Genomic DNA, 27,669 nt, shown 5'->3' on the forward strand with positions numbered 1-27,669 from the left:
TGAAATCTGCAAAAACGAGATTGTTTTTTGAATGGAGAGTGATCAACAACAGTCTTTTTGCTGTAAACAAGGGTGGAAGGCTGGAAACAGGCGCCAAATTGTAGATAATAGCAAGGGACAGCTGAGATTGCAATGTCCTCCACGAAAGGGGTGTGGGCAACAAGCTGAAAACACCTAAAACCTGCAAAAACGAGATTTTGATGCAGTGAAAGAAGAAGAGAAGTGGATACCGAACTCGCCACCGGTCTTTGCCTTCACTGGAGTGGAGGATCTTTGCTGCTGTTTGAGTAGATCCAGCTCTGATACCATGTCAAAAGATGACGTACCAGCAAGACAGTAGGGTTGGCAGGGAGGCACACGGAGTGAACTCGGCAAACACGGAGAAGAGAAGAGAAGAGAGAAGAAACTCTAATGAATGGAATGATGAAGATTTGAATCATGGAGTGAATGTGATACAAGGGAACAAGGGTGCTGTAGCACAAGGAAGATGATGATGACAGCCACGAACCACGAACCACAATGTCCTCGTGAAGGGGTGTGAGGGTAGTGGAGAGGTTGGAGAGAAGAGGTGACGGACTGAATGAATCAGCTGTGAGGAATGAATGAGAGTGTGGCTTATAAATAGGCATAGTCAGTCTAGGATGGCGTCCCTTTTTGGGGCTGTAAACCCTAAACGCAAACCCTAAATGCAAAACGCAGAAACGCAAAAACGCAAACTATGGGTGAAGGGTTTCTCAACAACAAGATCCCAAGTATCATTAGCATATAGAGATTTAATCTCTTCTTGCATAGCTAGCTCCCACTTACTACTGAATTTACATGACTTGGCCTCTTTATATGTAAGAGGCTTACCCTCATCTGTAAGCATCATATAATGCAAAGAGGGGTCATACCTATGTGGCTGCCTTCTTAAACGTGAAGACCTGCGTACCCAATGAACTACATTTTCAAGAATTGGGTCTACATCTAGAGGTATGTTATTTTCAGCATTTATTGGCTGTTGTAAGCCATTTTCAGCATGCTGTTCATGCTTACAACACCTTCATTTTTATTACCAGCACCTGTATTTTCATAATCGGCAAGTCTATCTTGCTGTCCATGACCTCCTTGTGCTTCTATTTGTTGTCCATCATTATTTGGCTCAAAAATAACCAATTGATCATCAGTTTCAGCCTGTGGTAAAGCATCGCGAGGCTCATCATTTGAAGTAATAGGTGGCTGCAAATTCTGAAATTTGACCTTTTTCATATCTTCATTAGAGGCTAAAGTACCTTTCAGCAATTTTGCCTCATTAAACACAACATTATGGCTGCGAATAATTTTCTTGGACTGAGGTAACCACACTTTGTAGCCAAATTCACCCTCATCACCATAGCCCATGAAAATGCATTTGGTGGATTTTAGGTCAAGTTTGTTCCTTAGCTCATCTCTAACATGCACAAAAGCATTATAGCCAAATATACGTAAATGTCATATGAGGTTGATTTGCCAAACCAAACCTCCTCAGGGATGCCATTATTTAAGGACTTGTTTGGAGAGCGGTTGCAAATGTGAACGGTGGTTTTAAGTGCCTCTTCCAAAATTCACGAGGGAGATTAGCATTGGACAGCATGCACCGTACTCTTTCACATAAGGTCCTATTATATCTTTGGTTTTAAGTGCCTCTTTCAAAATTCACGAGGGAGATTAGCATTGGACAGCATGCACCATACTCTTTCACATAAGGTCCTATTATATCTTTTAGTCACCCCATTTGAAGAAGGGCTGTAAAGAGCCATAAGCTCCCTCTTAATTTCATGCAAGTCACAAAAAGACTTGAATTCAATAGATGTGAACTCACCCCCATTATCAATTCTCAAGCATTTCAACTTTCTACCTGTCTGAGTGGTCACAAACGGATGAAAAGTTTTAAAAACAGCAAACACTTCACTTTTCTTTTTCAACAGATAAACCCAAATTTTCTTGGAACAGTCATCAATAAAAGAAACAAAATATGGAACACCACCCAATGATTTCACGGGTATACTACATACATCAAAATGCACCAAGTCCAAGACATTGGACTTACAAGAGACACTAGAGTAAAATGAAATTTTCATTTGCTTTCCAAACTGACAGTCACTACAAAAGTCAAGTTTAGAGCCTTTTCCATAAACCCTCTTCAAAGAGGTAAGGGTATCAAGTCCTTTCTGGCTCATATGGCCTAATCCCTTATGCCACAACTCCAAATGGCAACCAATTTCAGTAATTGCAAGAAACTTGCCATTCAAAGCTTTACAATGCAAACAATACAAAGTGCCCATCTTGGTTCCTTTTGCAATCAACATGAAATCCTTTTTCAATTTCCACAAACCACAACCAAACAGTGTAGTGTAACCATGCAAGTGAAGCTGACCAACAGATAGTAAACTCTTCTTGATGTTAGGCACATATCTGACATCTTTTAACACAAGCTTTTCCCTATTATCTAAAGACAAGTGTACAGTGCCAATCCCATCAATGTTGCAAGCGTGATTATTTCCAAGATATACTTTTCCATAACTACGTGCATTGAACATAGCGAAACATTCCAAGCAAGGAGTTATATGGAAAGAGACACTAGAGTCTACAATCCAAGTCCGAGTGACACCATCATCAACTGGCAAAAGTGCATCAATCACATCAGCTATGGTAATATGCATATCTTGCATGTGACATACAAGAGCACCATAACTAAGTGCACATAATACGTCAGCCTCTGTATCCGAAAGCTTCTCTATGACTACACTGAAGGCCACATTGGCTGTTTCCTTGCCTTTGACTGTCTCAGATGCATCTATCTTATTCTCTTTCTTCTTTTTGTCTCTCGTATTCTTCTCTCTCTCTTGTTCCTTCTTGTAATACTTGCAATCAGGCTTCTTGTGGCCCTTCTGACCACATTGATAGCAAGTAATATCACTCTTTTTCTTTCCTTTGCTCTTGCTTCTATTTCTATGTCCAGTATTTGCATTTTTCATTTTAGCCCTACCTCTAACATTATAAGTATCTCCTCCCACTGGCAGCTCACTTCTAGCCCTTCCACTACCCTCCCACCCCTTGAGACGAACATTGCGGTTCGTGCTTCACACTACCCTCACACCCCTTGAGGCGGACATTGCGGTTCGTGGTTCATGGTGACTGACCTCTTCCTTCTTCAGCAAGGCACACTGGTATCCATGGCTTCTTTACCAACAGATGTCCAAACTACTGGGTGCTCCTATTGTGGCATCACTGGACACACCACCGATGCTTGCCAACTTCGACCTTTGCTCCCCATCCCCCGGAGTATATGCGTCTTCCACCAGGCACTTCTTGTGCCACCTCTCCTTTCTGGGCCACAGAGATCATTCTTCATCGCCTGTCAGAGTACTATGCTCAAGGCAATAAGACGCATCCGATGCGCACTAAGTCCTTTTGAGCACATGGAGGATCGATTGGCGCTATGACCTCCTACAGATCATCGCAATGCCAGCGGTAATCTTCTTCCACCTATTTTCGGGTACAGTGGCTACCACGGCCCGTGGTTCTGTAGTCCACTCCGTCGAGAGATAGTGATTGTTTGATACCGTCTCCTCGTCAGTCCGCTCCTTCGAGAGACAGTGGTTGCTTGAATCTTTCCTCTTCTTCGGCTACCCAGTCTGCTCCACTGAGCGACAGCGATTGTTGCCCACCTCTTGCTCATTCTGAGCCCCACTCTTCCTCACCCTCGACTACTTAGGTTCGAGAGGCTACCTTCGGGAGCTCTTCGGCACCCCAGATACCTTCTTCAGCTGCAACTTAGTGACGAGGCCTTCGTATTCCTTCCAGCATGGATGCACGGAGCTAGTGGTTTCTCTTTCGAGGTTGTGTTTCGGGCTCTCCAGTTCGCTTTGTCTACTGGTCTTTATTGCAAGTTTTCTTTCTGGTGGAAATCTTGGATCTTAGGGATCCTCTACATCTTCTTCCTCCTCTTCTCTTCTTGCCTTGGTCACTTGGTTAGCATGGAGCCACCTTCCGAGATCGAGTACAGGAATATCCTTATGGTTCTTGGCACCACACAAAGTCCGACATTTCTCCTATGCATTGCATGTTTTCATCATCTTTGTACTAGGGCGCTTGGGCAAGTGAACAATTTCCCCACAAGGGACACTGTCTAAGTGGCACTTGCTGCATGAGCATTCTTGAGTATGTAGCATTGCATCTCCGCCTCACTCTTCTATTGTTCCCCTTTTTGGGCATGAGAGGGGGTGTTGAGAAACCCTTCATCCGCAGTTTGCGTTTTTGTGTTTCTGCGTTTTGCGTTTAGGGTTTGCAGCCTCGAAAATGGGCGCCATCCTAGACCGACTATGCCTATATATAGGCCACTCTCTCATTCATTCCTTACGGCTGATTCGTTATGTCCGTTACCTCTTCTCTCCAGCCTCTCCACTACCCTAACACCCCTTTAGGAGGACGTTGCAGTTTGTGGTTCATGGCTGTCTTCATCATCTTCCTTATGCTACGGCACCCTTATTCCCTTGTATCACATTCATGCCATGAATCAGATCTTCATCATTCCATTCATTAAAGTTTCTTCTCTCTTCTCTTCTCTTCTCTTCTCTTCTCCATGTTTGCCGAGTTCACTCCGTGTTTCTCCCCGCAAACCCTACTGTCTCGCTGGTACGCTATCTTTTGACAGAAATAGGTTGAAAATGTCAAATGGATGCTGATTGATATAGAGGCACTAGAATATGAATGTTTCTGTAAATTGTGGGTAAAGGTGGGGGTATTGGGGCACGTAAGCCTTGCCCAAGAGTCGGCTGGGACAAAACAAAATTATGAAAAGATCCACTAGGTGATGCCATAGAGGCAAACTAGGGTACCAACCGATCCACACTGAGTGGTGGTTGGGTGGCATGGCCTACATTTCCAAGCCATGAAAAATTCAAAAGTGTGTGATGATGGGAGGATGAACCTCCATCATGGAGACACCACTCGGCTGAGGAAAAGACTAGGTCCGAAAAGGTGTGGCTAAGGGTGAAGAATCCCCAGCATGATGTGTAAAGAGATGAAAGATGGACTTAATGGAGGCTGAAAGAAGTTGTAGTGGAACCAGTGGATAGGATATTAAATGGATTTGCCATATATGTAGTTGTGGGAAATGTGTTAGGTTTCTTGTGCACAAAACACAGCCTTTTGGAGAGATCACATGCATATGGGGATGACGTTGGAGCAGCAAATGTAGAGTATGATGCCGCTAGGCTGGAAACACTTAGTGTTGAAGGTGGGTGACAGCTCCTGGGAGTATACATTGCGAAGACAAGGCTGGAAACAAACGCCTGATGGATTAGACAACAATGGATGGCTTCGACTGAGATGTTCTTTGCAAACAGGGTGTGGGCAGTGAAGCTAGAGAGTTTGAAACTTGCAAAAATGAGATTGAATTGAATGGAGGGCAGCCTACCTATTTGTAGAAAGTTTTGGGACATCCTATCATGCACAATTTAAAAACTCTCTCAAACTGCGCACCATTTTAGGGTTTTCATTGATTAGGCATTTTTTGGGGCTGTTTAAGAGGCCAATTCAGCATTTAATACTTATTTTAGCTCAATAGTGGGATGGGTCGAAGATTAAATGGATTTGTGATTGGTGTAGATGTGGGAAATAAATTAGGTTCCTATTGTTCATTAAACGCAAATGATGAAAAAGGTGACTCATCAAAATCAATTTGACCAAGAGATGTCAAAGCTGAAGGAAAAGACTTGTATGAAGAGTTCCTTCATCCTAAGCATTACCAATATACTTGCAGGAAAGAGGAAGTAAATTCAAAAGATTGAGAAGTATTGATTTGCATACTTGACATAGGAGTGAATGAGGGTGGAGTTGTGTATGAAAAAGATGAAAGAGATAAAGTTGAAGATATGGTAGTAGAGAGAAAAATGGTTTGTATTTCATGCCAGTTTCCATGTTAGGATGGCCAATTTTTTGTGAAGCTTTCATCCTTTTTGCAAAATCATTAGACCGGTGCACCGAATCTAGAGAGAAAAACTCAAAATTACCTTTAATGTGTGGAGCTTAATACACGAGGATGAAATTATATTTGGGTTATGAGATCTCTTATGGTCTATGGATTCCATGGTAGTTTGAAGACTCTCCACCCATGTTAGAAGGATGAGCAAGCTGTGAAGCTTGCTCTATCCTGTGTCTTGGTATGTTCGAAGTCATCTTATCCTTCTGTTGTTCCTACTTGTGAAGGGATTTCAGATCAAAGTCCGAGGTTTCATGGAAGAGAATCTTACTCTGATACCACATGAGGAAATATCCTAACGTAGAAATATAAATGAAAGCGTACGACAAAGTATGTACTTAATAGAACATAGTAAGGTTTAGGGTAACTCAAAGACGATAAACTCAATGAAGATCGGAATGAATTAATAAATATCATACAATGCTCATGCAGCAAATAAACTGTGTAGGGGATAATAAGTATACCCCAAATTGTTGTGTCTCAAGGACCAAGGCAGAGGTAATGTCACGAGGATATGAAATTTTATTACTTTGCTTAGGATTTGATTAAAAGTTAATTAAATGTCTTAATGTCACTTGCACATGTGAGGTGGTAGTTAATTATTTTACAATGTGGGACCCAAGACCTCTAGATATCAGTTGGTGCCAAAGGCAAAAGTTGTAATAAGTTATATTTGATAGGTAATAGGTGGTACTTGGTGTCAAATTTGAGCCTAGACCATTTATTGGCTACTAATGTTAGTGGTGACACTAGAGACAATGCATTAATTAACTAATTAATGTTAGTTTAAGGATCAATAACTACTGAGGGATACTTGGAAGACAAATTAGCCTAGCTAATTTATTTATTGGTTGACAAAATTAGATATTTTGAAAACTAAAATAGTTTTGAAAATTAATATAATAAGCTGAATAATGTTGGAAAATGAGATTAGAAGGCTAGCACTTGACTAAACTTGCCCATGCAAGTGAAAAAAACGTTTTTAGGTGCTAGTGAAAGTCTATTCTAGCCATTGTAAGAGAGAAAAAGGTTGTTAGAGAGCAAGGATAGGTTGCTGATGTGATTTGAAGCCACCAAGGATCAGTCCTATAGCATGTGATAGCAGTTTGGAGCCCTCCAAGAGAAGGTGACAACAGCCCAAGGTCCTTTCGGTATAGATGAGAACATACAGGAGGGGCAGTAGTCTTTATGGTGGTCCTAAGCTATAGGTGATAGCTTCCATGGCTGTTTAAGCAGGGCAGTAATAGCTTTTCAGCGTTTCTGGCAATGAAACTTCGAAATTTCTCTCTCTACGGCATTCTCTCTCATTCTCCAGCCATCTCTCGAGTTATGTTGACATTTTCTAGTAGTTTGAGCCATCAGAGGGTGAGATCTTAGTTAATCTCTATTGTAAACCCTAAATTACGGCAAACCAAGGGGCAAAATTGGTTTGAAGGCTTGCTGATCATTTGTGATAGCAAGGGGCATTTAGATTAGCGGAGGAGATTAAGGAATCTTAGTTATACTCCATTCAATTGCAATATAAGTTGAAGAAATACCGAAAGGGCGTCAATTTTGGAGCCAATAGGGTGTCCAATGTCCAAGATTGTATGGTAAAATGTGCATTTTCATTTTGTGTTAATTGTGGTAATTAAGTGCTTGATCACGTTATGTGGAATTTCCATAAGGCATCATAGTCACAACATTGGCTAGTATTATCCAACCATACCATACCCCTAACTTGCTGAAAATTTCCAGCCAGCATATACATAACATAAAACTAAAAATTAGTCCATAATTGTTGCTAGAAACCTATTGGATGCATTCATAACTCATGTTTCTCAATTGTTCGGACCTCACAACCATAGTACAACATATTCTCAGTATAAACCATGGCTGAAACTATAAATGGCATTCACTAGTAGGTTGTTGTTCATGGAACTTGTCATGAGGACATGTATTTTTGAAACCTCACTTAACATGTGGATTAATTTTTAATCACATGGTTAAGTAAATGTTACACATGTGAGGTGTAATTGGGGTTAGAGTAAATTTATGAGCCGCCCGAGACTCAAGAAAATCATGGGATGTCAAAGGCAAAGTTGCTATAAGTTATGCCACATAGGTACTTGGTGGTATTTGGTGCTAGTTGTTGGTCTAGGTCATTCATTTGGCCATATAAGTGTTAGTTCGTGATATTAGAGAAGTGGCATTGAATGGTATCTAATGCCAATGTGATGGTCAAAGATGGCGCAGAGACACTCGGGGATGGAAGTTACCTAGCCAATTTAATCATTGGCCAGTTAGATTATTTTTCAGGGCACCAAAATATCCATGTAAGACTAAAAAACATCTTTAGAGACTGAAGAGAGGCATTTTAGTGTATTCAACTTGCAAGAGAGAAGGAGGAGATGCTGTTAGTTTGATTTGCAGCCATTGGAGGACTTTCTCAGGCAGCCAGGGGCATGAGAAGATCAATCAGTATCAGGTGATAACATCTACAGGCTGTTGAGACAAGGAAGCAGCAATAAATGACTTTTTTTCATTAGTTCTTTGCATCTATAAGCTGTTGAGACAAGGTAGTAGCAATAAATGTTAGATTTTCTTCAGTTCTTCACAAGGAAAGTCCGAATTTTCTCTCTCCTCAGCATTCTCTCTCATCTCCCAGCCTTTCTACAGCCTTGCTCCGAATATTATAGCGTTGAGATTACCAAAGGTTGAGAAATTTCAAATTTCTTTGCTGTAAATCCTAATATATAGTAGAAATTAGGGTTTAGCAATAGCCTTGAGAAGCATGCCCGAAATTAGAAGCTCTAAGACTTGGATTCAAGAGGGTTGAAGTTGTTTTCAGTCAAATTCATGTGGAGGGATCAATGAATCAATGAACTTAGGGCATTTTCCATCTCCATCAAAGCGGGTGAACGCCAATTGATTGCCCGAATCAAGGGGCAAATCAGATTGAAGACTTGCTGGTCATTTTGGACAGCAAGGGGAGTCGGAATACCAAAAGGGATTGGGAGAATCCCATTATACATCAACTTCTTTTTCAATTAAGCTAAATAAATATCGAAAGGGATGCCAATTTTGGGACCAATAGGGTGTCCATTGTCCAAGATTGTAAGTTAATTTGCATTTCTTAGTTTTGTAATAAATGTTACTATTGTAACTAAGTTGTAATTAGGGAATCACTACCCATACATAGAAGAAAGGCTTGTTTCGGAACCATCTATAAACCATTGAAAACTGAGCATTAATTGATCACTTGTTGATCTGAGAATGAATCATAAACTGTTGTAAATGTAATCCAAAATTGATCACAAATTGATTGCAAAAACCAATCGGTAAAAGATTGATGCAAAACTGATCTAAAAAGTGACCATATACAATTCTCAAATTGATTAAAAAATGAGTTGAAATTGATCAGAATTTGATCTCAAAATTGAGGCAAAAGTTTATGCCAAACTAATCATAAACTGATCCCTACTAATGTAGAAATATAGTCTTAGAGCCGCGGTACAACCATACTCATTTGTATACATCTCACAGTTATTGGTACATTGAGTAGTGACCCGATGACAGACATATTGTCAACACAGTATCTTGGATGCATTGCTAAATACATCCGAGATCGATTATGTATGAGATCTGTCCACAACTAGGGGAGTGAAAGTACTACCTTTCCCTGTGCATTAGGCAATGCTTTCGGATCCCTACTCTGCTGAACCTAATTAAGCCCAAATTGAAGTCGGCTCTAACTAAAAGGCATCTAGGCAAATCTGCAACAATTGAGGATGGTTTGTCAAGTCATACTCTTCCATCCATTTTGCATCCGTTGGTGAATAATTCTGAAACTTCACCAGATATCTTTTAGAAGCTTTACCTCTAACCTTTCTTTCCTTATATGCCAAGATTTGCTCAAGTACCAAAATCTCATTGAGCTCCTCAACCTCAAGCTAAATTTGAGCAGATACATTCTTTGGTACATCACCACAAGAAGGCCTCAACTAACGGATATGAAAGGCATTGTGTATTCGCCAATGTGGAGGTAATTTCAATCGATGTCACATTGCTGATCTTTTCAAACACTTGGAAGGACCCATAGTATCTCACTTCAGATACAACCTCTCTCATCCTTTTATCTTTTTCAGCCTTGCCTTTTTAAAATGCAACAATACATAATCACCCTCTATAAAGTGCAAAGCATGTCTATGGCGATCAATTGTATTCTTTTGCTTTCTTGTGATTTTTGAAGTATATATTTTATCTTTGGGACAATGCAATGCAATTGAGGATGATTCTAGAGATTTCAAGGAGGTGGTCTGTCACAAGGATGTGAAGTTTTATTGTTTTGCTTAGCATTTGATTAAAAGTTATACAAATGTACTAATGTCACTTACACATGTGAGATGCAAGTTAGTTATTTCACAGTGTGGGACCCAGGACTCCGAGATATCAATTGGTGCCAAAGGCAAAAGTTGTAATAAGTTATGCTTAACAAGTACTAGGTGGTACTTGGTGTTAGATTTGGGCCTGGGCCAATTTATTGACCACTAATGTCAATGATGGTGATATGAGAGACTAGGCATTAATTAATTAATTAATGCTAGTTAAGAGTCAATAATTGCTCAGGGATACTTGGAAGGAAATTGGTCCAGCTAAATTAATTATTGATTGGTAGAGTTAATTTTTTGAGCACTAGAATAATTATTAAAATAATTTTCAAAATTAGTATTTTAAAATTATTGCAATAAGCTAGATAATGCTTGAAAATGGGATTAGAAGGTTGCCATTGGGCAAAACTTGTCTATGTAAGGCTAAAAAACGTTTTTAGGGATTGATGGAAGTCTAGTCCAACCATTGTGAAAAAAGAAGGCTATTAGAGAGAGCAAGAAGAGGATGTTAATGTGATTTATAGCCACTAAGGATTAGTGCTACAGCATGTGATAGTAGGTTGGAGCCCTCCAGGAATAGGTGACAGTAATCCAAGGTCCTTTACGTGTAGATACGGCATATAAGAGGGGGTAGTAGTCTTTTTGGTGGCTGTAAGTGACAACTTCCATGGTTGTTTGAGAAAGGTAACAATAGCTTTTCAACATTTCTTATGATGAAACTTTAAAATTTCTCTCTTCGCAACATTTTCTCATTTTCTAGTCATCTCTCAAGCTATGTCAGCATTTTCCAGGAGTTTGGGCCATCAGAGGAAGAGATTTCTTCGTCAATCTTTGCGACAAACCCTAAATTGTAGTAGAAATTAGAATTTGACAGTCACCTTGGGATGCATGCTTGGAATTAAGGGCCTAGGACTTGAAATTCAGCTGTTGAAATTGAGGAATTTTAGGAAGATTCAAGAGGTTAGCTAGCTAGTATCAAATTTTGACTTCGTTTTTCAAGAAGCAGGGCGAAGGTCAGTCCCCAAACAAACGAAGGGGCTAATTGATTTGAAGGCTTGCTGATCATTTGTGGCAGCAAGGGGTATTTGAATTAGCAGAGAAGATTAAGGAATCTCAATTGTACTCCATCCAAGTGCAATATGAAGTTAAAGAAATACCAAAAGGGGCTCCAGTTTTGGAGCCAACAGGGTGTCCAATGTCCAAGATTTTATGGTAAAGTGTGCATTTCAATTTTGTGAATTTGTCAATTGCTATGATTAAGTGCTTAATCGGGTTTCATCACCCTCTCCAAGAAGGAAGATTGGTTTCAGATAATGAACTGGAGAGTGTGTCGTACTCTTGACGGATCTTGAAACACAATAAGACAAGCCCCAAGATATCGGATAACAACAAATGTAGTAAATGATGTGTTGAATCAGTGTCTGACGCGCAAAGGAGAAAGAGAAACAAACAATGCAAGAGTTTGTTGAGAAACCCTTCACCCTTCACCCGCAATTTGTGTTTTTGCCTTTCTGCGTTTTGTGTTTAGGGTTTGCAGCCCCAAAAAAAGGCTCCATCCTAGACTGACTATGCCTATTTATAGGCCACTCTCTCATTCATTGCTCACGGCTGATTCATTCAGTCCGTCACCTCTTCTCTCCAGCCTCTCCACTACCCTCACACTCCTTTAGGAGGACATTGCGGTTCGTGGTTCATGGCTGTCTTCATCATCTTCCTTGTGCTATGACACCCTTGTTTCCAAGTATCACATTCACTCCATGATTCAGGTCTTCATTATTCCATTTTACAGAGTTTCTTCTCTCTTCTCTTCTCTTCTCCATGTTTGCCGAGTTCACTTCGTGTTCCTCCCCGCAAACCCTACCGTCTCGCTGGTACGTCATCTTTTGACATGTTATCAGAGCCAGTTCTGCTCAGCTAGCAGCGAAGATCCTCCACTCCAGTGAAGGCAAATCGGTATCCACTTCTCTTCTTCCACTGCATCAAAATCTCGTTTTTGCAGATTTCAAGTATTTCAGCTTACTGCCCACATCCCGGACGCGGAGAACATCGCGGTTCAAGCTGGCCATTGCTGTCTCCATCAGTTGGCGTCTGATTTTCAGCCCTCTTCACGCAATTTGGAGGTGATTCTAGCGAGGCAACTGCTATTCCTGTGCGGGCCTGCTGTCGTACAGCCTACCATATCATCACAGTCCTCTTGCCTACGTTTTTAGTCTTTCTCTCTCCTCACTTGCGTTTTTCTACTGGTTGCAACCTCTTACTGCTGGTCACATCCTCCTCCCATTGGCAGCTCACTCCCAGTCCTTCCACTATCCTCCCACCCCCTTGAGGCGGACATTGTGGTTCGTGCTTCACATTGCCCTTATATCCCTTGAGGCGGACATTGCGGTTCGTGGTTCATGGTGATTGACCTCTTCCTTCTTCAGCAAGGCACAAGGGTATCCATGGCTTCTTTACCAATAGATAATCAGACTACTGGGTGCTCCTACTGTGGCATCATCGGACACACCGCCGATGCTTGCCGACTTCAACCTTTGCTTCCCACCCCTCGGGAGTATATGCGTCTTTCACTAGGCACTTCTTGTGCCACCTCTGCTTTCTGGGCCACCGAGATCGTTCTGCATTGGCTATCAGAGTACTATGCTCAAGGCAATAAGACGCATCCAATGCACACTAAGTCCTTTCGAGCACATGGAGGATCGATTGGCGCTACGACCTCTTGGAGATCATCGCAATGCCAGCGACAGTCTTCTCCCACTTATTTTCAGGTATAGTGGCTTGCACGACCTACAGATCTGCAAACCGCTCCATCGAGAGACAATGATTGTTTGATAGCATCTCCTCGTCAGTCTGCTCCTTTGAGAGAGAGTGGTTGCTTGACTCCTTCCTTTTCTTCGGCTACCTAGTCTGCTCCACTGAGAGACAACGACTCTTGCCCACCTCTTGCTCATTTTGAGCCCCACCCTTCCCTACCCTGGACTACTCAAGTTCGAGAGGCTACCTCTGGGAGTTCTTCGGCACCCCAGATACCTTCTTTGGCACGACTGGCGGCACTTCCTTTGTCATCAGACATTTCGGAGTTCATGATTCATGAGTTTTTGGATTCTCTATCTACTTCAAAGGGGGATGTTATTTCTTTGCCCTTAGAGGGGGTGTCTATTTCTTCAACTTTAGCGAAGGCCCCTCCACCTCCCACTGAAGTGGTAGATACTTCTATCCTTGGCATCTTCAGACCTTGGCAGGATTCCACATCTGCTGTTATCGGTCTTTTGGCTCTGACCATTGGGGCTCCTGATACCATTGGCACCAACTCATACACTTTGCCTAGCAAGTACTGCACCCACGCCATCATGTTGCTTTCATTAACCACCACTTCTGTGGCTTCTTGTGTTGGGTTGATTGTGGGGGCCATGACTGATGGTATTGTATGCATGCGAGACCTTCCCCTTGCCTTCCTCCATTGGTCAAGGATAACATAGTGACAAAGAGAGACAAATATCCATTATCATACACCGAGCACATGCTTGAGAGAGTGGTAGGGAAGGAAGCCTATAGTTTCCTAGATGGCTTCTTCAACTATAACCAAGTGTAAGTGCACCTAGATGAAAGGCATAAAACAGTATTCGCAAAGGGAATGGGGTATGTTTGCCTACATAATCATGCCATTTGGGTTGACTAATGTGCCTACTACCTTTCAATGTCTTAAGTGCATTATTTTCAAGGACATGCTTAGAAAGTGGCTAGAAATATTCATTGACAATCTGTGTGTTCATTTCAATTGCTTGGGAGGAGCACCTGGATAAACTCCATATAGTCTTTGAATGGTGTAGGCAATAGGGTCTCTCTTTGAACCCCTTAAAATGCTAGTTGTGGGTAAAGCATAGATGTATCCTAGGGCACATGGTCTCCAAAAACGGCATTGTTACTAACTTTTCCAAAGTTAGAGTGATTGTCAATTTACCACCACCAACTAACTACAAGGGAGTTCAGTGCTTCCTCGGCCACACGGGGTAATATCAATGGTTTGTATTGAATTATGCACCTGTTGCGCGACCACTTTACGAGTTGCTGATTGTGTTTGAGTGGAATGAGGAGTGTTAATGCGCTTATGAAGAATTGAAACATGCTTTGATGATCGCACCTATTCTATGAGCCCCAGACTGGTCCATTACCTTCCATATGCATGTTGATGCATCGAAGTTTGTCGTGGCAGTAGTTTTGTGAATATATCACACATGTGGGCATTCAACCATAAGACATGAACCACTAGGCTACATTGGAGTATAACCTAAACTTCTACAATTGGCTCTTTCCACACTAGAGCCCATCAAGAGCATCCCAAACATGAAGAATTGAAATAGGCTCTGATGATCGCACCAATTCTATGAGCCCTAGATTGGTCCATTACCTTCCATGTGCATGTTGATGCATCAAAGTTTGTCATGGGAGTAGTTTTGTGAATATATCACACATGTGGGCATTCAACCATAAGACATGAACTGCTAGGCTACATTGGAGTATAACCTGAATTTCTACAATACCTAGGATCTTCATGTACCGCCTAGATCGGGACCTTGGAGGTTCAGCCGCTGCGACTTGGTGAAGGGGCCTTCGTATTCCTTCCAGCATGGATGCACGGAGCTAGTGGCTTCTCTCCTGAGGTTGAGTTTCGGATTCTCCAGTTTACTATGTCTACTGTTTTTTACTGTGGGTTCCCTTGCCGGTGGAAATCTTGGATCTTAGGGATCCTCTATATCTTCTTCCTCCTCTTCTCTTCTTGTCTTGGTCACTTGGTTAGCATGGAGCCACCTCCCAAGATCGAGTACGGGCATATCCTTATGGTTCTCCGCACCACACAAAGTCTGACATTTCTCCTATGCATTGTATGTTTTCATCATCTTTATACTAGGGCGCTTGGGCAAGTGAACAATTTCCCCATGAGGGACACAATCCAAGTGGCACCTGTTGCACGACCATTCCTCAGTATGTAGCATTGCATCTCCGTCTCACTCTTCTCTCGTTCCTCTTTTTGGTCCTGAGAGGGCGTGTTGAGAAACTGTTCACCCTTCACCTGCAGTTTGTGTTTTTGCATTTTTGCTTTTTGCGTTTAGGGTTTGTAGCCCCAAAAAGGGGCGTCATCCTAGATTGGCTATGCCTATTTATAGGCCACTCTCTCATTCATTCCTTACGGCTGATTCATTCAGTCCGTCGCCTCTTCTCTCCAGCCTCTCCACTACCCTCACACCTCTTCAGGAGGACATTGCGGTTCGTGGTTTGTGACTGTCTTCATCATCTTTCTTGTGCTACGGCACCCTTGTTCCCTTGTATCACATTCACTCCATGATTTAGGTCTTCATCATTCCATTCATTAGAGTTTCTTCTCTCTTCTCTTCTCTTCTCCATGTTTGCCGAGTTCACTTCGTGTTCCTTCCCGCAAACCCTACTGTCTCGCTGGTACGCCATCTTTTGACACAGTTAGCTGGTGATGTGGCAATCTATACAACAACTTGCAAAAAAACATAGATTTGGATGATGATGTGGCAGCTTGTATGACAACTTGATGTACTAATGCAAGGATTCAAGAATTGTCCGGGTTGGATAGCAGCCAAGAGGTCCCAACGCAGCAGTAGAGTGCCATGTGGCAGTTGCCATAGCAAATGGATGGACAATAGTAGCAGTCGGTGCTAGACAACAATTGTGAGAGGTGTGGACTACGTGATGAAGGTTGGAAACATGCCCTAGATGGGTGTAGACAAGGTTAGGTAGTCTCGACTAAGATGTTCTTCGCAAGCAAGGTGTGGGCAACGAAGCTAGAAGGCCCAAAACCTACAAGAGTGAGATTGGGCGAAATGGAGGGTACCTTGTCTATTTATAGGAAGGTTTGGGACCTTGAACCTCTCCCCATTTTCAATTCTCTTGAAGTACTCATTGTTTTAGGGTTTTCATTAATTAAGCAATTTTGGGGCTGTTCAAGAGGGTAATTCAGTGTATAATACAAATTTTAGCTCAATAGAGCATACGCCTTATAAGTCTTGGAATGGCCAGAAACCAGTGGTGTTGCATATTCGTGTCAATCAACCCAATGTGGGGTCTATGGACATGTTTGACAGTTTGTTGCCATTGTTTTAGCAAAGTGCACCTGATTTTGGTCAATTTCAGCAACCTATTGAGGGTTTACTATGGCCAAATCAGCAGCAAACACAAGTTGATCGGCAACTTGGTTTTCAGCCCATTGATCAACGCATCATTGACGATGAAGTGACTGATGAGACGGCTGCTATTTGGGAAGCTAAAAGATCAACTATGTTAGACGTTTGCACCCAACTTACGTATGACCACCATTAGCAATGTTTTTGCTTTGGCTGCTCACTTTGATTTGAATGTGCGTTAGTTGGATGTGAAGACTACTTTTTTGAATGGTGATCTTCATGAGGAGGTTTATGTCTCACAACCTCTTAGCTTTGTTCAGAAAGGCCAAGAAAGCAAAGTGTGCCATTTGCGTAATGTCCTCTATGGTTTAAAGCAAACATCTAGGGCATGGTATGGAAAGATACGTGCATACTTGATTGCTCTTGGCTTCAGTAATTCACACACTGAAAGCACACTTTATGTCTACAAAGCTGGGGACAACCTCTTGATTCTCATTCTTTCTGTGGATGACATGTAGTTGATTGGACCTCATGAAAACAAAATTCGGCCTTAAAAGCTGAATTGCAGCATGCTTTTGATATGATAGATCTTGGCCACTTGCACTACTATCTTGGCATACAACTTACTATAGTTGAGGGGGGAATTTTTTTGGCAGTAGTCTAAGTACATTGGGCAACTTTGCGTTTTCAGATGCAAGACTGCAAGCCTATCTCTACTCCAATTGGGATAGGCCACATGTTTATACTCGAGGATTCAGGAGATTCATTTGATGCTCCTCTTTATGAGTAGGATGTTGGCTGTTTATTGTATTTGTGTAATACATGGTCGGATATTTAGTTTGGGGTCTCTAAGTTGGTGCACTTTATGCACAACCCTAGTACTACACATTGACAAGCAGTTATGTGCCCTTGTTATCTCAAAGGTACTTAGACATTGGGCCTTTTTATCCTAAAGGCACTTATCTTTGCTTGCATGCATTCACATACAATTTTTGGGCTGGTTGTTTTGACACGAGGGTGTCTACTAGTGGCAATTGTTTCATGCTTGGTAATTCTTGGTTGAGCAAGAAGTAGTCTACAGTGGCAACATCTAGTTGTGAAGCTGAATATAGGGCAGCATTTACATCTACATTGGAATGTGTATGGGTTAGACGCCTTTTGGTCGATTTTAGTGTGGAATTGTAGTAATCCACTCCTATCTATATTGACAACAGAGTGCCTTGGCAATTGCGAGGAATCTAGTTTTTCATGCTCGCACGAAAAAGACAGCCCAACATAAGGAATAAGAGGAGAAAAGGCCAAAAGCACAAGGGCAACCTTAAAAGTTCAAGGAAAATGCAAAAGAGAAAATGTGTATTTTAAAATGCAAAAAGCGGCCTTAATTTTTTGTAAAAGAGCACCAAGCTCCCTCATGTGTAATTTGTAAAGTATAGACAGGTATATGTGAAGGGACAATATAAATAGAAGGGAATAGGAAAAAAGGACCTAGGCAAGATGGCCGGTCATATAAAAAAGGGGATGGGTACCCAAAAGGGATTAGGGCATGTATAAAAGCCAAAAAGTGAATAGAGAAGCTCATTCTTGGTGTGTGGCAAGGGAGTGTAAGAGTGTGAGGGAGTGAGGGTGAGGGACCGTGGTGGAGAAGCTCTCCATCTTCTTCCCTTCTTCTTCTTCTGATCTCTTATCTCATGTGGCTATGGAGCATGGAGCTTGAAGCTAGAGGATTGAGGTTGCTTGAACCTCTCATCTCGAATCGTGGAGATATCGGAAGGTTTGAGAGAGAAGGGTACTCAATTGAGCATGGATGTAAGCTCACTACACTTGTAGGATAGAGGGTGTGTATGGCTATGCAAGAGGTGACCATTAGCATTTGACCTAAAAGCTTTCTCTAGAGAGAGATTTGAAGCCTTTCTTTGCAAGGCTCTAGGCTTGATACCATTTGGGGATTGATCTGCCTATTCCTTGTATATGTTCACATCATTCACTCGAGGGGGGTTTGTTACACTTATTGTGTTCCTCTTAAGTTTTGGTGTAAACACTCCCTTATCCACGAGCACTCTTTACCTTTTAGTTGGAGAAGGGTTTTTTCCTTGTGTGAACTCTTGTTAGTGGCTGGGTGTGGTCCTTGGTACCATAGGGATTGTACTTTCATATCATTCTCACATAGTGGATGTGACATTCCAGCACTCTCTCTTGCTGTTCACTTGTTCTTTGTGATAGTGCGTGAGTGTGTGTGCGTGTGCTGCTGAATCCTAACCTAACATGTTGATAACTTTGGGGAGTTGGTGCACTTGTCTTTAGCCCATTTGGTGTTAGTAGACATATTTATCTATGATCTTTGGCTTGTGAGTCTCAATCTAAGTCATACAAGGACTTCTAGAACTTTGATACCGTCAGTCAGTCAGTCCCCTTCTGTTGATAGTAGCCTTCATTATAAGCACATCAGACAGAGATTGGCGTTTCTTTGCCTTGTCCATGGCAGTCTCTATCCTGTCCAACAGTTCCGAGCAGTCCACATGGCACATCAGCAGTCGTTTCTTCTCCTCTACTGCTGTTTCTGGACATTCTTGTCTTGGGCGGCACATTTCCTGCATAGGCAGACACCACATTCTGCTGGGCAGACAGTTCTGGACCTAAGGGCATGGACAGCATGACCATTTCATGGGTAGATTGCTGTTTAGGTAGCTACTTTTGGTACACTTTCCTTTTGGGCAGGTAGTTGAAAAAATTTCAAGCCTTTCTGCAGCATTTTGGATCAGTTGGCCAGTTTTCAGCTCCCCTAATTTATGGGGCTGGTTATCTTCTTCTCCCTATTGCATGCAGCCCTCCAATCCTTCCTATGCTGTGACAGTCATCATCTTCTCCAGCCAGCCATTGCACGCAGGTTCCCCCAGCACAAAGAATCATCAGTATGGTGGAGGAGATTCAGGATGAGTTAGTGTTCCTAGGGAAGATTATCCAGTTGCAGGAGATGGTTGCATTTGTGACCCTCATGTCACATCTTCTGTCACTAAAATATGATGTCTTCTACACCAGTCTCCTGACCTCTGCTTGTGGGATTCTATCACATGCGAGGACATAGAGTTATGTGAAAGAGGAACGGGAAATCAAAACGAAAATTGACTTGCGAGGAATATTAATGTGGAGTTTCATCTCAAGACCCATCTAGTGACCTGCTCAAATTTTCCTTTCTGATCTTTATTGTAGATGGTGTTAAAGTACCACATTTGAGGCTCCTTTGGCACCTCAGAGCTGATACATCTTGGGAAGTATGCATCTCTTTCCATGATTTGCATCATGGACTAAATCATAAGTTACCATTTCATGCTGAACTTAACCATCTTCTCTCCTCACTGAATGGAAAACACAGAGTTGCTGCCTGGGGGTATGTTTTCTCCAAAAGAACCTGGAGGGTAATAGGGAGTTGCATTCCTAAATATTATGAGAATTGTTGCAGCTCAAGGTTCATAATTCAGGTCAGGGGAAATTTTGAAAGCCATTGTGTTGGTCAATCATTTGAGTTAAGAATGTTTGTTTGTGATAACTAATGGTGAGTATCTATCTATGTACAGTATGCTTCGATCTGTGAGTAGGCTCTTAGAGTTGGAAGAAGCATCAAATGTGGAAATTAGACATGTGGATTAGATTTTGGGTCAAAAAAGGTGAGGCTTGCAACGCCTACAACTGGCATTGTTAAATAAGTCTATTACAGCTTATACCAGTTTGATATTTGAAACTGCTGAAGTGCAGATACTTCCTTCTGTTTGCTATTATCATACTGGTGACTGGTATATCTTTTTGCTTTTGTATAGAACTATGCTTTTTGCCAAGCCCTAAATGTAAAGCATTTTTCATGAGGGTGTTCTTTTCTATTTCATCCCCATGCTAGGTAAACTAAAACGTTCTGTTGGTTTTTCTAGATCTTTACACGCCACTCTGAAATCCGAAAGCTATGTTTTCTGATTTTTCAACCTGTTCTGTCTGTTTATCATATACTGTTGCGATAAACTTTGAGCATTAACAAACCACTACTTTGAAAATGGAAGAGCTGGACTTCATATAGCCAGTGAAAGATGATAATAATAGTAAAGTTGGGCTACTGAAAGTTGCAAATGAAAGTAAGAGCAGTAAGAGGATAGGGAGCTCAATTGCGAATAAACAGGTGTGGAGGGAATACACAGGAGATATCAAAACAAGCTATGAAATTCTTCTAAGAGTTTTTGGTCTTAAGAGGTATTACACATCTCTCAGTCCTAGCTCACCCCAATTGCTATCAAAGTAAGGACTCTTTGATCCGGATGTTCTTTTCCCATGTGATGTGTGGTCAAAATACTTCTGACTCTAGACATATCTCCTGAAGGTTGTGTTTATTTTTGCCTGAGATAGATTAATATTAGCTAAACGTGTGCATCAAACCTTGTAGTAATCCATGCTGCCAAGCCATTTCTAAGTCTTGGGAAGAGTTGAGGCGACTTCCTAAATGGAGGACAAGGAGCATAAGACAGTCAAGAACATGGCAGCATGAGAATGGGGTATGATACAAGAAATCATATCTTAGTGGCTCAGATAATGTCCTGTTAGAATTTGGCAATTCTAGGCAGTGCCCAATTTAATTTGTGTGGTGTGGACACTTATTCAAGTGTTAATATAGGGTGTATACACCTAGTGTCTTAAGATATTAAAGTAGTGCCACTAGGCTCTAGAGTAAATAAACCTAACTCTAGCTGGTGGAAGGGTGGTTAGGTCAACCTTACACCTAACATTAGTTGTACTTTCACCTATCTTTCAGTTTAGCAAGCAAGTACACTCACTTTCAGCTCTCACACAGTCTATTGTCTATTGTTCACTCTCTTGTTTCTCTCTCCTCCATAGCTGGCAGCCTCCTGTTTTCTACACGTCCAGCTCTGTAAACTGTAGAAATTTTTGGATCATTGCCAGTTTGCTAAAGAGGCTCTTCTATGTAAAGGTTGTAAGTATGGATGTGAAAGTGGTAAATAGACAATATTTTTGTTTTGCAACAGAGGTCATGCAGATAGAAGTGTGGATGAACAACACAGTACATCTCAAACACTTGATGGTCCTGGCATAGACACTGAGAGTACTAATAGTACGAACAGTAGCAGCAGTGATGATTCCAAGCATCTGGATGTGGAAGAGCTTGAAATGCTTTTGGAGGCTTACTTTGTACAAATTGATGGCACTTTGAACAAGCTTTCTGCGGTATGCTCTCTTATGCTTATGCTAATGGGAAAAAGTAATGCACTTTTAAGGAAAGGTGTTCAAAATATGGTGATTGTGGTATTAGTATCTAAGTTTTCATTTTCATAGAGGGCCTTCAAACTTAATAGGAAGTAAATGGCTAAATTTATTTCACTTCTTGTGATTTGGATTATAGCTTCAATAAGGGAGGCTGAATATGTAGTGCTGGTTAAGGAATCTTTTTCAAGTGCAAACATCCAGCTAGAAGGCAGTTAGATTCCCAAATTAATTTAAATCCTTGAGATACTTTATGAAAGTAAATGCTTAAATTTTCTTTGGATCTCAAATGTAAACAGCTCGTGTAGTTGTATGCATGTACATCATAGTCACAAGTCATGGAGCAGGACAAACACATCTCTGTTTTTGGGGGCAGGACTACAGGCTTCATCTTCAACAAGAAGAGCATGTTCTCCACTGGCAGTGACCCTGTTGCATTTGTTGCGCCATTGAGTTTTCAAGTATCTAGAGGACCATCTATGCAACTAGTCACATATCGTCTGTTTCAGATGCATTTGCACCAAATGCATATTTTGGCATGGCATCTATGGATCCTCCAAGGCGATGACAATGAGGAAGGTGATGCTGTTGTTGCTAGGTTTTTAGTTCATGATCATATTGCATTTAATGTTGCATAGTTAGAGTCCTTAGAGCAATGTGCATAAAAATTGTGGTCCAACTAATGTTTTATCATAGACCTTGCACACCAATTTGCTTGAAAAGGAAAGATGTGTGGCAAAGCATGCAGCAAATGATGGAAAACACACATGGAAAAGGATGGAGTGACACATGCAAGAGGTCTATCAATGGGGTGGTTGCTTACTCGGAGGGTAAGGGGTACTTCATTTTACCTCATGATGCTTCAGGTATAGGGAAGTGATACACTTACTTTTGAATAAGCAGATGGTATTGAGTTCATTGGCAGGAACATTGTAGTTGGTTTTGTTATTGGTGCATTAGTTTTCTTTTGCGTGGCTTGTTATTTAAACTTTTTGAAAGACAATGGGAAGTTGAGATGAATATAGTCCATAATTTATAGGGCAAATCACGTGGTATATTTGTGCTGTCAATTCTTGTGCAATGAACTCAACAAGGCATCAAAGATAACGTTTCTCAAATATTCAGATGCATGTTTGCCTTTGATTTTCTTTTGTTGGGCCAACTGAGCACATGTAGCAGACCTTTAAGATAGTCATTTATGATGATGAGTTCAATATTCACCATTGGTTGATACTATCAAATGCCAAAAATGCAAAGACTTGGCTGAAAATAATGTTTTTTGGGAGGATGTGAAATGCATTGACAACATGATACAACCTGTTTTGCATTTATGATGATGAGTCCAATATTCACCATTGGTTGATACTATCAAATGCCAAAAATGCAAAGAGTTGGCTGAAAATAATTTTTTTTGAGAGGATGGGAAATGCATTGACACCATGATACAACCTGTTTTGCATTTATTGATGCATGTGGATCCTATTCGGCGTGATATGAAACTATTTGTGCCCTTTATGTCACTAGATGGGATTCTTACTACTCTTCTATGTGTATAGCAGTATTTGTGTTGGATCTAGAGGTTTAGCTTAGCCGCTCTGATACCAGTTTGTAGGGATCGATTAGGCATGAAGATCGAGGTAGATAGTCGTTATGTGTAGTGAGAGATAGAGAGAGTGCTAGAGAGTAGAGTAGAGAGTGAGCATGTTTTTAGGTACAAATGACGAGAGTGTATCTTTTGGTTTTTAGATAGATATGTATGTGTAAGTACAAGTTCTAAGGGTGCGTTCACACCCGAACACATTAAAAGGCACGAAGCCTTTATTCCCAACATGTTATACCACACCATGAGTGGTTCTTTGACTACAATGGTGGTCTACGTGGTGTTGTCCGCTTGGGGGATAACTATGCATGTAAAATTGCAGGCATTGGTAGTGTGAAACTTTGCATGGCTCTGTGTTTGTTTTACATAATGTGAGACATATACCTCAGCTCAAGAAGAGCTTAATAAGCACAGGACAACTAGATGATGAAGGCTATCACACCACCTTTAAGGATAGCAAATAGAAAATCTGTAAGGGTTCTCGCATTGTTGCCTAGGGGTCCAAAAGTGATACATTGTATCCGTTGCATGTATTTAGTGTGTGTGACCACGTAGTCTCTATAATTGAGCAGCCAAGTGTTTCTTTGTGGCATAGCCTCATGACATTAAAATGCCTTCGCTCTGACAATGGTGGGAAATATGTGTCCAAAGCCTTTCAAGACTTTTGTGATAGCAAAGGGATTAAAAGGGAGCTTACTGTCTCTCATAATCCGCCCCAAAATGGTGTTGCAGAGCCTATGAACATGACCATTGAAGACAAGGTCCGTACAATGATGTCACATGTTGCTTTATCCCATGGATTTTGGGCAGAGGCTGTTATGATAGACGTACACTTGATTAATCGATTACCAAACAGGTCTTCGGGGGGGAGGGGAGAGTCCCTCACGAAGAGTGGTCAGGCAAGCTACCTTCATATGCTCACTTGAGAGTGTTTGGCTGCGAGACATTTGTGCACATTCATAAGAAAGAACACAGTAAAATTGAGCCAAAGTCTTGTAAATGTATTTTCCTAGGATATGGTGATTCGTATGCTCATTTGAGAGTGTTTGGCTGCGAGACATTTGTGCACATTCGCAAGGAAGAACGCAACAAACTTGAGCCAAAGTCTTGTAAATGTATTTTCCTAGGATATGGTGATTGATGAAGGTGAGATGGGGTATCGATTATGGAATCTTGAGAAAAGAAAAGTAGTACGTAGCAATGATGTCATCTTTCGGGAGGATCACATGCACAAACAGCCCGAAAGAACAAAGGAGGTCAGAAGGGTTGTATTCCAGGAGGATGTACCAATAGGATAGCAAAGAATGCTCGTTAGACAGCAGTAAATACCTGCTGTAAATGTCCTTGAAAATGCAGGGAATGATACTGAAAACGATCAGTAGGATTTTGCTCATAATCTCCCACAAATTCAGCAAGAATGTGTGGCTTTGGATCAACCTGAACCAGCTGTACAACATGCTGAACCTGCAGAACAACAAGCTGTTAATGCAGATTTGCAAGCTGAATAGCCAATAAATCTTGACCATTGGGTTCGTAGGTTGACCAGAGCGCAAAAACAGCTAGAAAGATTTGTTCTTGGTGTAAACTATGTGGCTGATTATGTCATGCTAACAGATTGTGGTGAACTGTCATGCTTTCGGGAAGCAATGGATAAACAAGATAGTAAGAAATGGCACAAAGCAATGCTATTAGATATGGAATCCCTCATGAAGAATGGCACTTGGGATTTGGCACACTTGCCAAAAGAACAAAAAGTGCTACCTTGCAAATGGGTTTATAAAATGAAAGTCACTTTTGGTTCTTTGTCCAAGTACAAGGCACGCTTGGTTGCTAAAGGGTACAAGCAAGAACATGGAGTTGATTTCGATGAAATCTTTTCTCCTGTAGTCAAAATGACTACTTTGTGTACCATCTTTGGCTTGGTTGTATCTGAAGATATGGAACTCATACAAACGGATGTCAAAACCGCCTTCTTACATGGTGATTTGCATGAGGAGATCTATATGTAGCCGCTTGAAGGTTTTGTTGCAGAGGGAAAAGGGCAGATGGTCTATAAACTCAACAAGAGTTTGTATGGGCTGAAGTAGGCACCATGAGAATGGTATCATAAATTTGATACATTCATGCAATCTCAGGGATTTTATCGTTCTCAAGTTGATCACTATTTATACACCACCAAGGTAGCAAACGGTAGCCTTATGCTCTTGGTTTTGTATGTGGATGACATGTTGATTGTAGGCAAGGGTGTTCATGCCTTGGACTCCTTGAATGAGAGTTTACACAATAGCTTTGATATGAAAGATCTTGGTGAGGCGAATCACATTCTTGGCATGTGTATACTTAGAGACAAATCAAAGGGTCTTCTTTATCTGTCACAGCAGGAGTTGTCATGAAAGCCATTAGTGTACCATTGCCTCCATATGTGAACCTTAATGCAAATGACAACCCTACATTAGATGATGAAAAGGTTGAAATGGCAAAGATACTCTATGCTTTAGTTGTTGGTAGCTTGATGTATGCTATGGTTGCTACGCGTCCTGACATTGCATTTGCAGTAGGAGTGGTTAGCAGATACATGGCATATCCTGGCAAAAAGCATTGAAGGGTATCATGAGATACCTTAAGGGCACAAAGGATTTGTGTTATCTGTTTTGGTAAGCAGAAGTCATCTATTGTTGGTTTCACGGATGCAAACTATGTTGGCCATCCTAACTGCAAGAAGTTTACTTCAAGATATGTGTCCATGTTCACAGGAGGAGCAGTCTCTTGGATATCTAGGTTGCAAAAGTGTGTTACATTGTTTACTACAGAGGTAGAATATGTGGCTACCACGGAGGCATGCAAAGAGACTTTATGGCTTTCACGTTTGGTGAGAGAGCTTGGTATTACAGAGGTTCCGATCCTCCATTGTGACAGTCAAAGTGTTATCATACTAGCACGAAACCTTGTCTTTCACGCAAAGACAAAGCACATATAGGTGAAGTATCACTTTATCATGAATGCACTTGACAGTAAGGGCATTGAGCTTATTAAGGTAAATATATAAACTTAGCTAATTCTTTTCTCTCCCTTCAGGCACGTTGCCTTTAGGTGGGAGGTTGTTGAGAATAAAGGCTCATCGTGCCTTTTACCATGTTCGGGTGTGAATGCACCCTTACACTTCTTGTACTTTTTATATATTATCAAAACCTAAAAAGTGGTACACTAGTCTTTGTACCAAACATCAAGTGTGTCGTGCTCACTCTCCTCTCTACTGCTTTCTACCTTGTGTGTGTGTGTGTGTGTGTTATCCGTCACATTCACTCTCAGCTCAGTAAAATCTCTATCATGCTGGTCATTAGTAGAACAACCTAGAGGAGCCATGATAAGGGAGATATAGAGAGGAGGAAATAAGGCAAGGGAAAGTGAGGGATAGGTGTGTGCTAAGAAGACACACTCACAACTGCTCAAGAGTTAAAGTAGTAAAGAAAGCACATAGAGAATGGATCAATAGTATACAAAGTGTGGTGTATGGAAACACAACAGCTGAATACACAAGATCCCTCTCTAAAGCTGAGCAGTGAATCAAAAGCTGATCAGAGAATAATGATTGCTGCACAGAAAGTGAAAGAAGATCAATCAGGAGAGAACAGGCCAAAACACAGCCACGGAAGATCAAAACCCAAAATTGCCAGCCACCAGAGGTAGAAACCAGCTTGGAAATACTGTTGGCCAGCCCTGCACAGAAGCAAAAACAGAGAACGCAGATACAAATGACCAAAACACAGGCAGCAGCAGCATTAAATGCAGTCAATACAGCTTGCAAGAGAGTTGCCTCAGCAAAATGCAGATAGCCACAAAAAATAAACGTAGGTGTTTGGGGCGGGAAACAGGCTGAATAGCTGCAGACAGGGGCTGCCCAGGCTGGAAACAGGTCGCAGCAATCAGGGAAAATTATTAAGGTTAGCCAGCATAAAATATGCCAGTTGGCCACAATCTAGCGTAAAATAAGCTAGCACCCAAAAACCACATCATGACTGGAAACTGTGCCCAGCCCATTGGGGCATGCATAGACTCACTTATAAACTGTCAAATCTGCTAACAACATCTAGGGATTGACAGATTTGCTTAGTGGTTTGCTGAAACCTCTAGGTCTGACTATTATGGTGATATTGGGTAGTGTAGTTGAAGACATAGTGAAACTGACAGGTGAGCAGCAGCTGTTTAAAGGATATGATGACAAGTTCTAAGCTTGGACTGCTTAGAAACATCAAGATGACAAATGGAAAATATGAAAATAAGGGTGAAGAAGAT

General features: G+C 41.4%; 1 protein-coding gene across 1 annotated transcript in view; it reads left to right on the plus strand.

Annotated features, from left to right (window-relative positions):
- Positions 1 to 27,669, plus strand: part of MGT4 (magnesium transporter 4) — a 37,573-nt gene that overhangs the window by 7,208 nt on the left and 2,696 nt on the right. Inside the window, exon 5 of the mRNA XM_087683470.1 lies at positions 21,542 to 21,740. Within this exon, the coding sequence (XP_087539596.1) occupies positions 21,542 to 21,740 (199 nt within the window). The remainder of the gene's footprint in view (positions 1 to 21,541; positions 21,741 to 27,669) is intronic.

Source organism: Lygodium microphyllum, chromosome 8 (assembly GCF_053477565.2).
Source record: "Lygodium microphyllum isolate KBCC chromosome 8, Lygodium_microphyllum_v1.1.10, whole genome shotgun sequence".
NCBI lineage: Eukaryota > Viridiplantae > Streptophyta > Polypodiopsida > Schizaeales > Lygodiaceae > Lygodium > Lygodium microphyllum.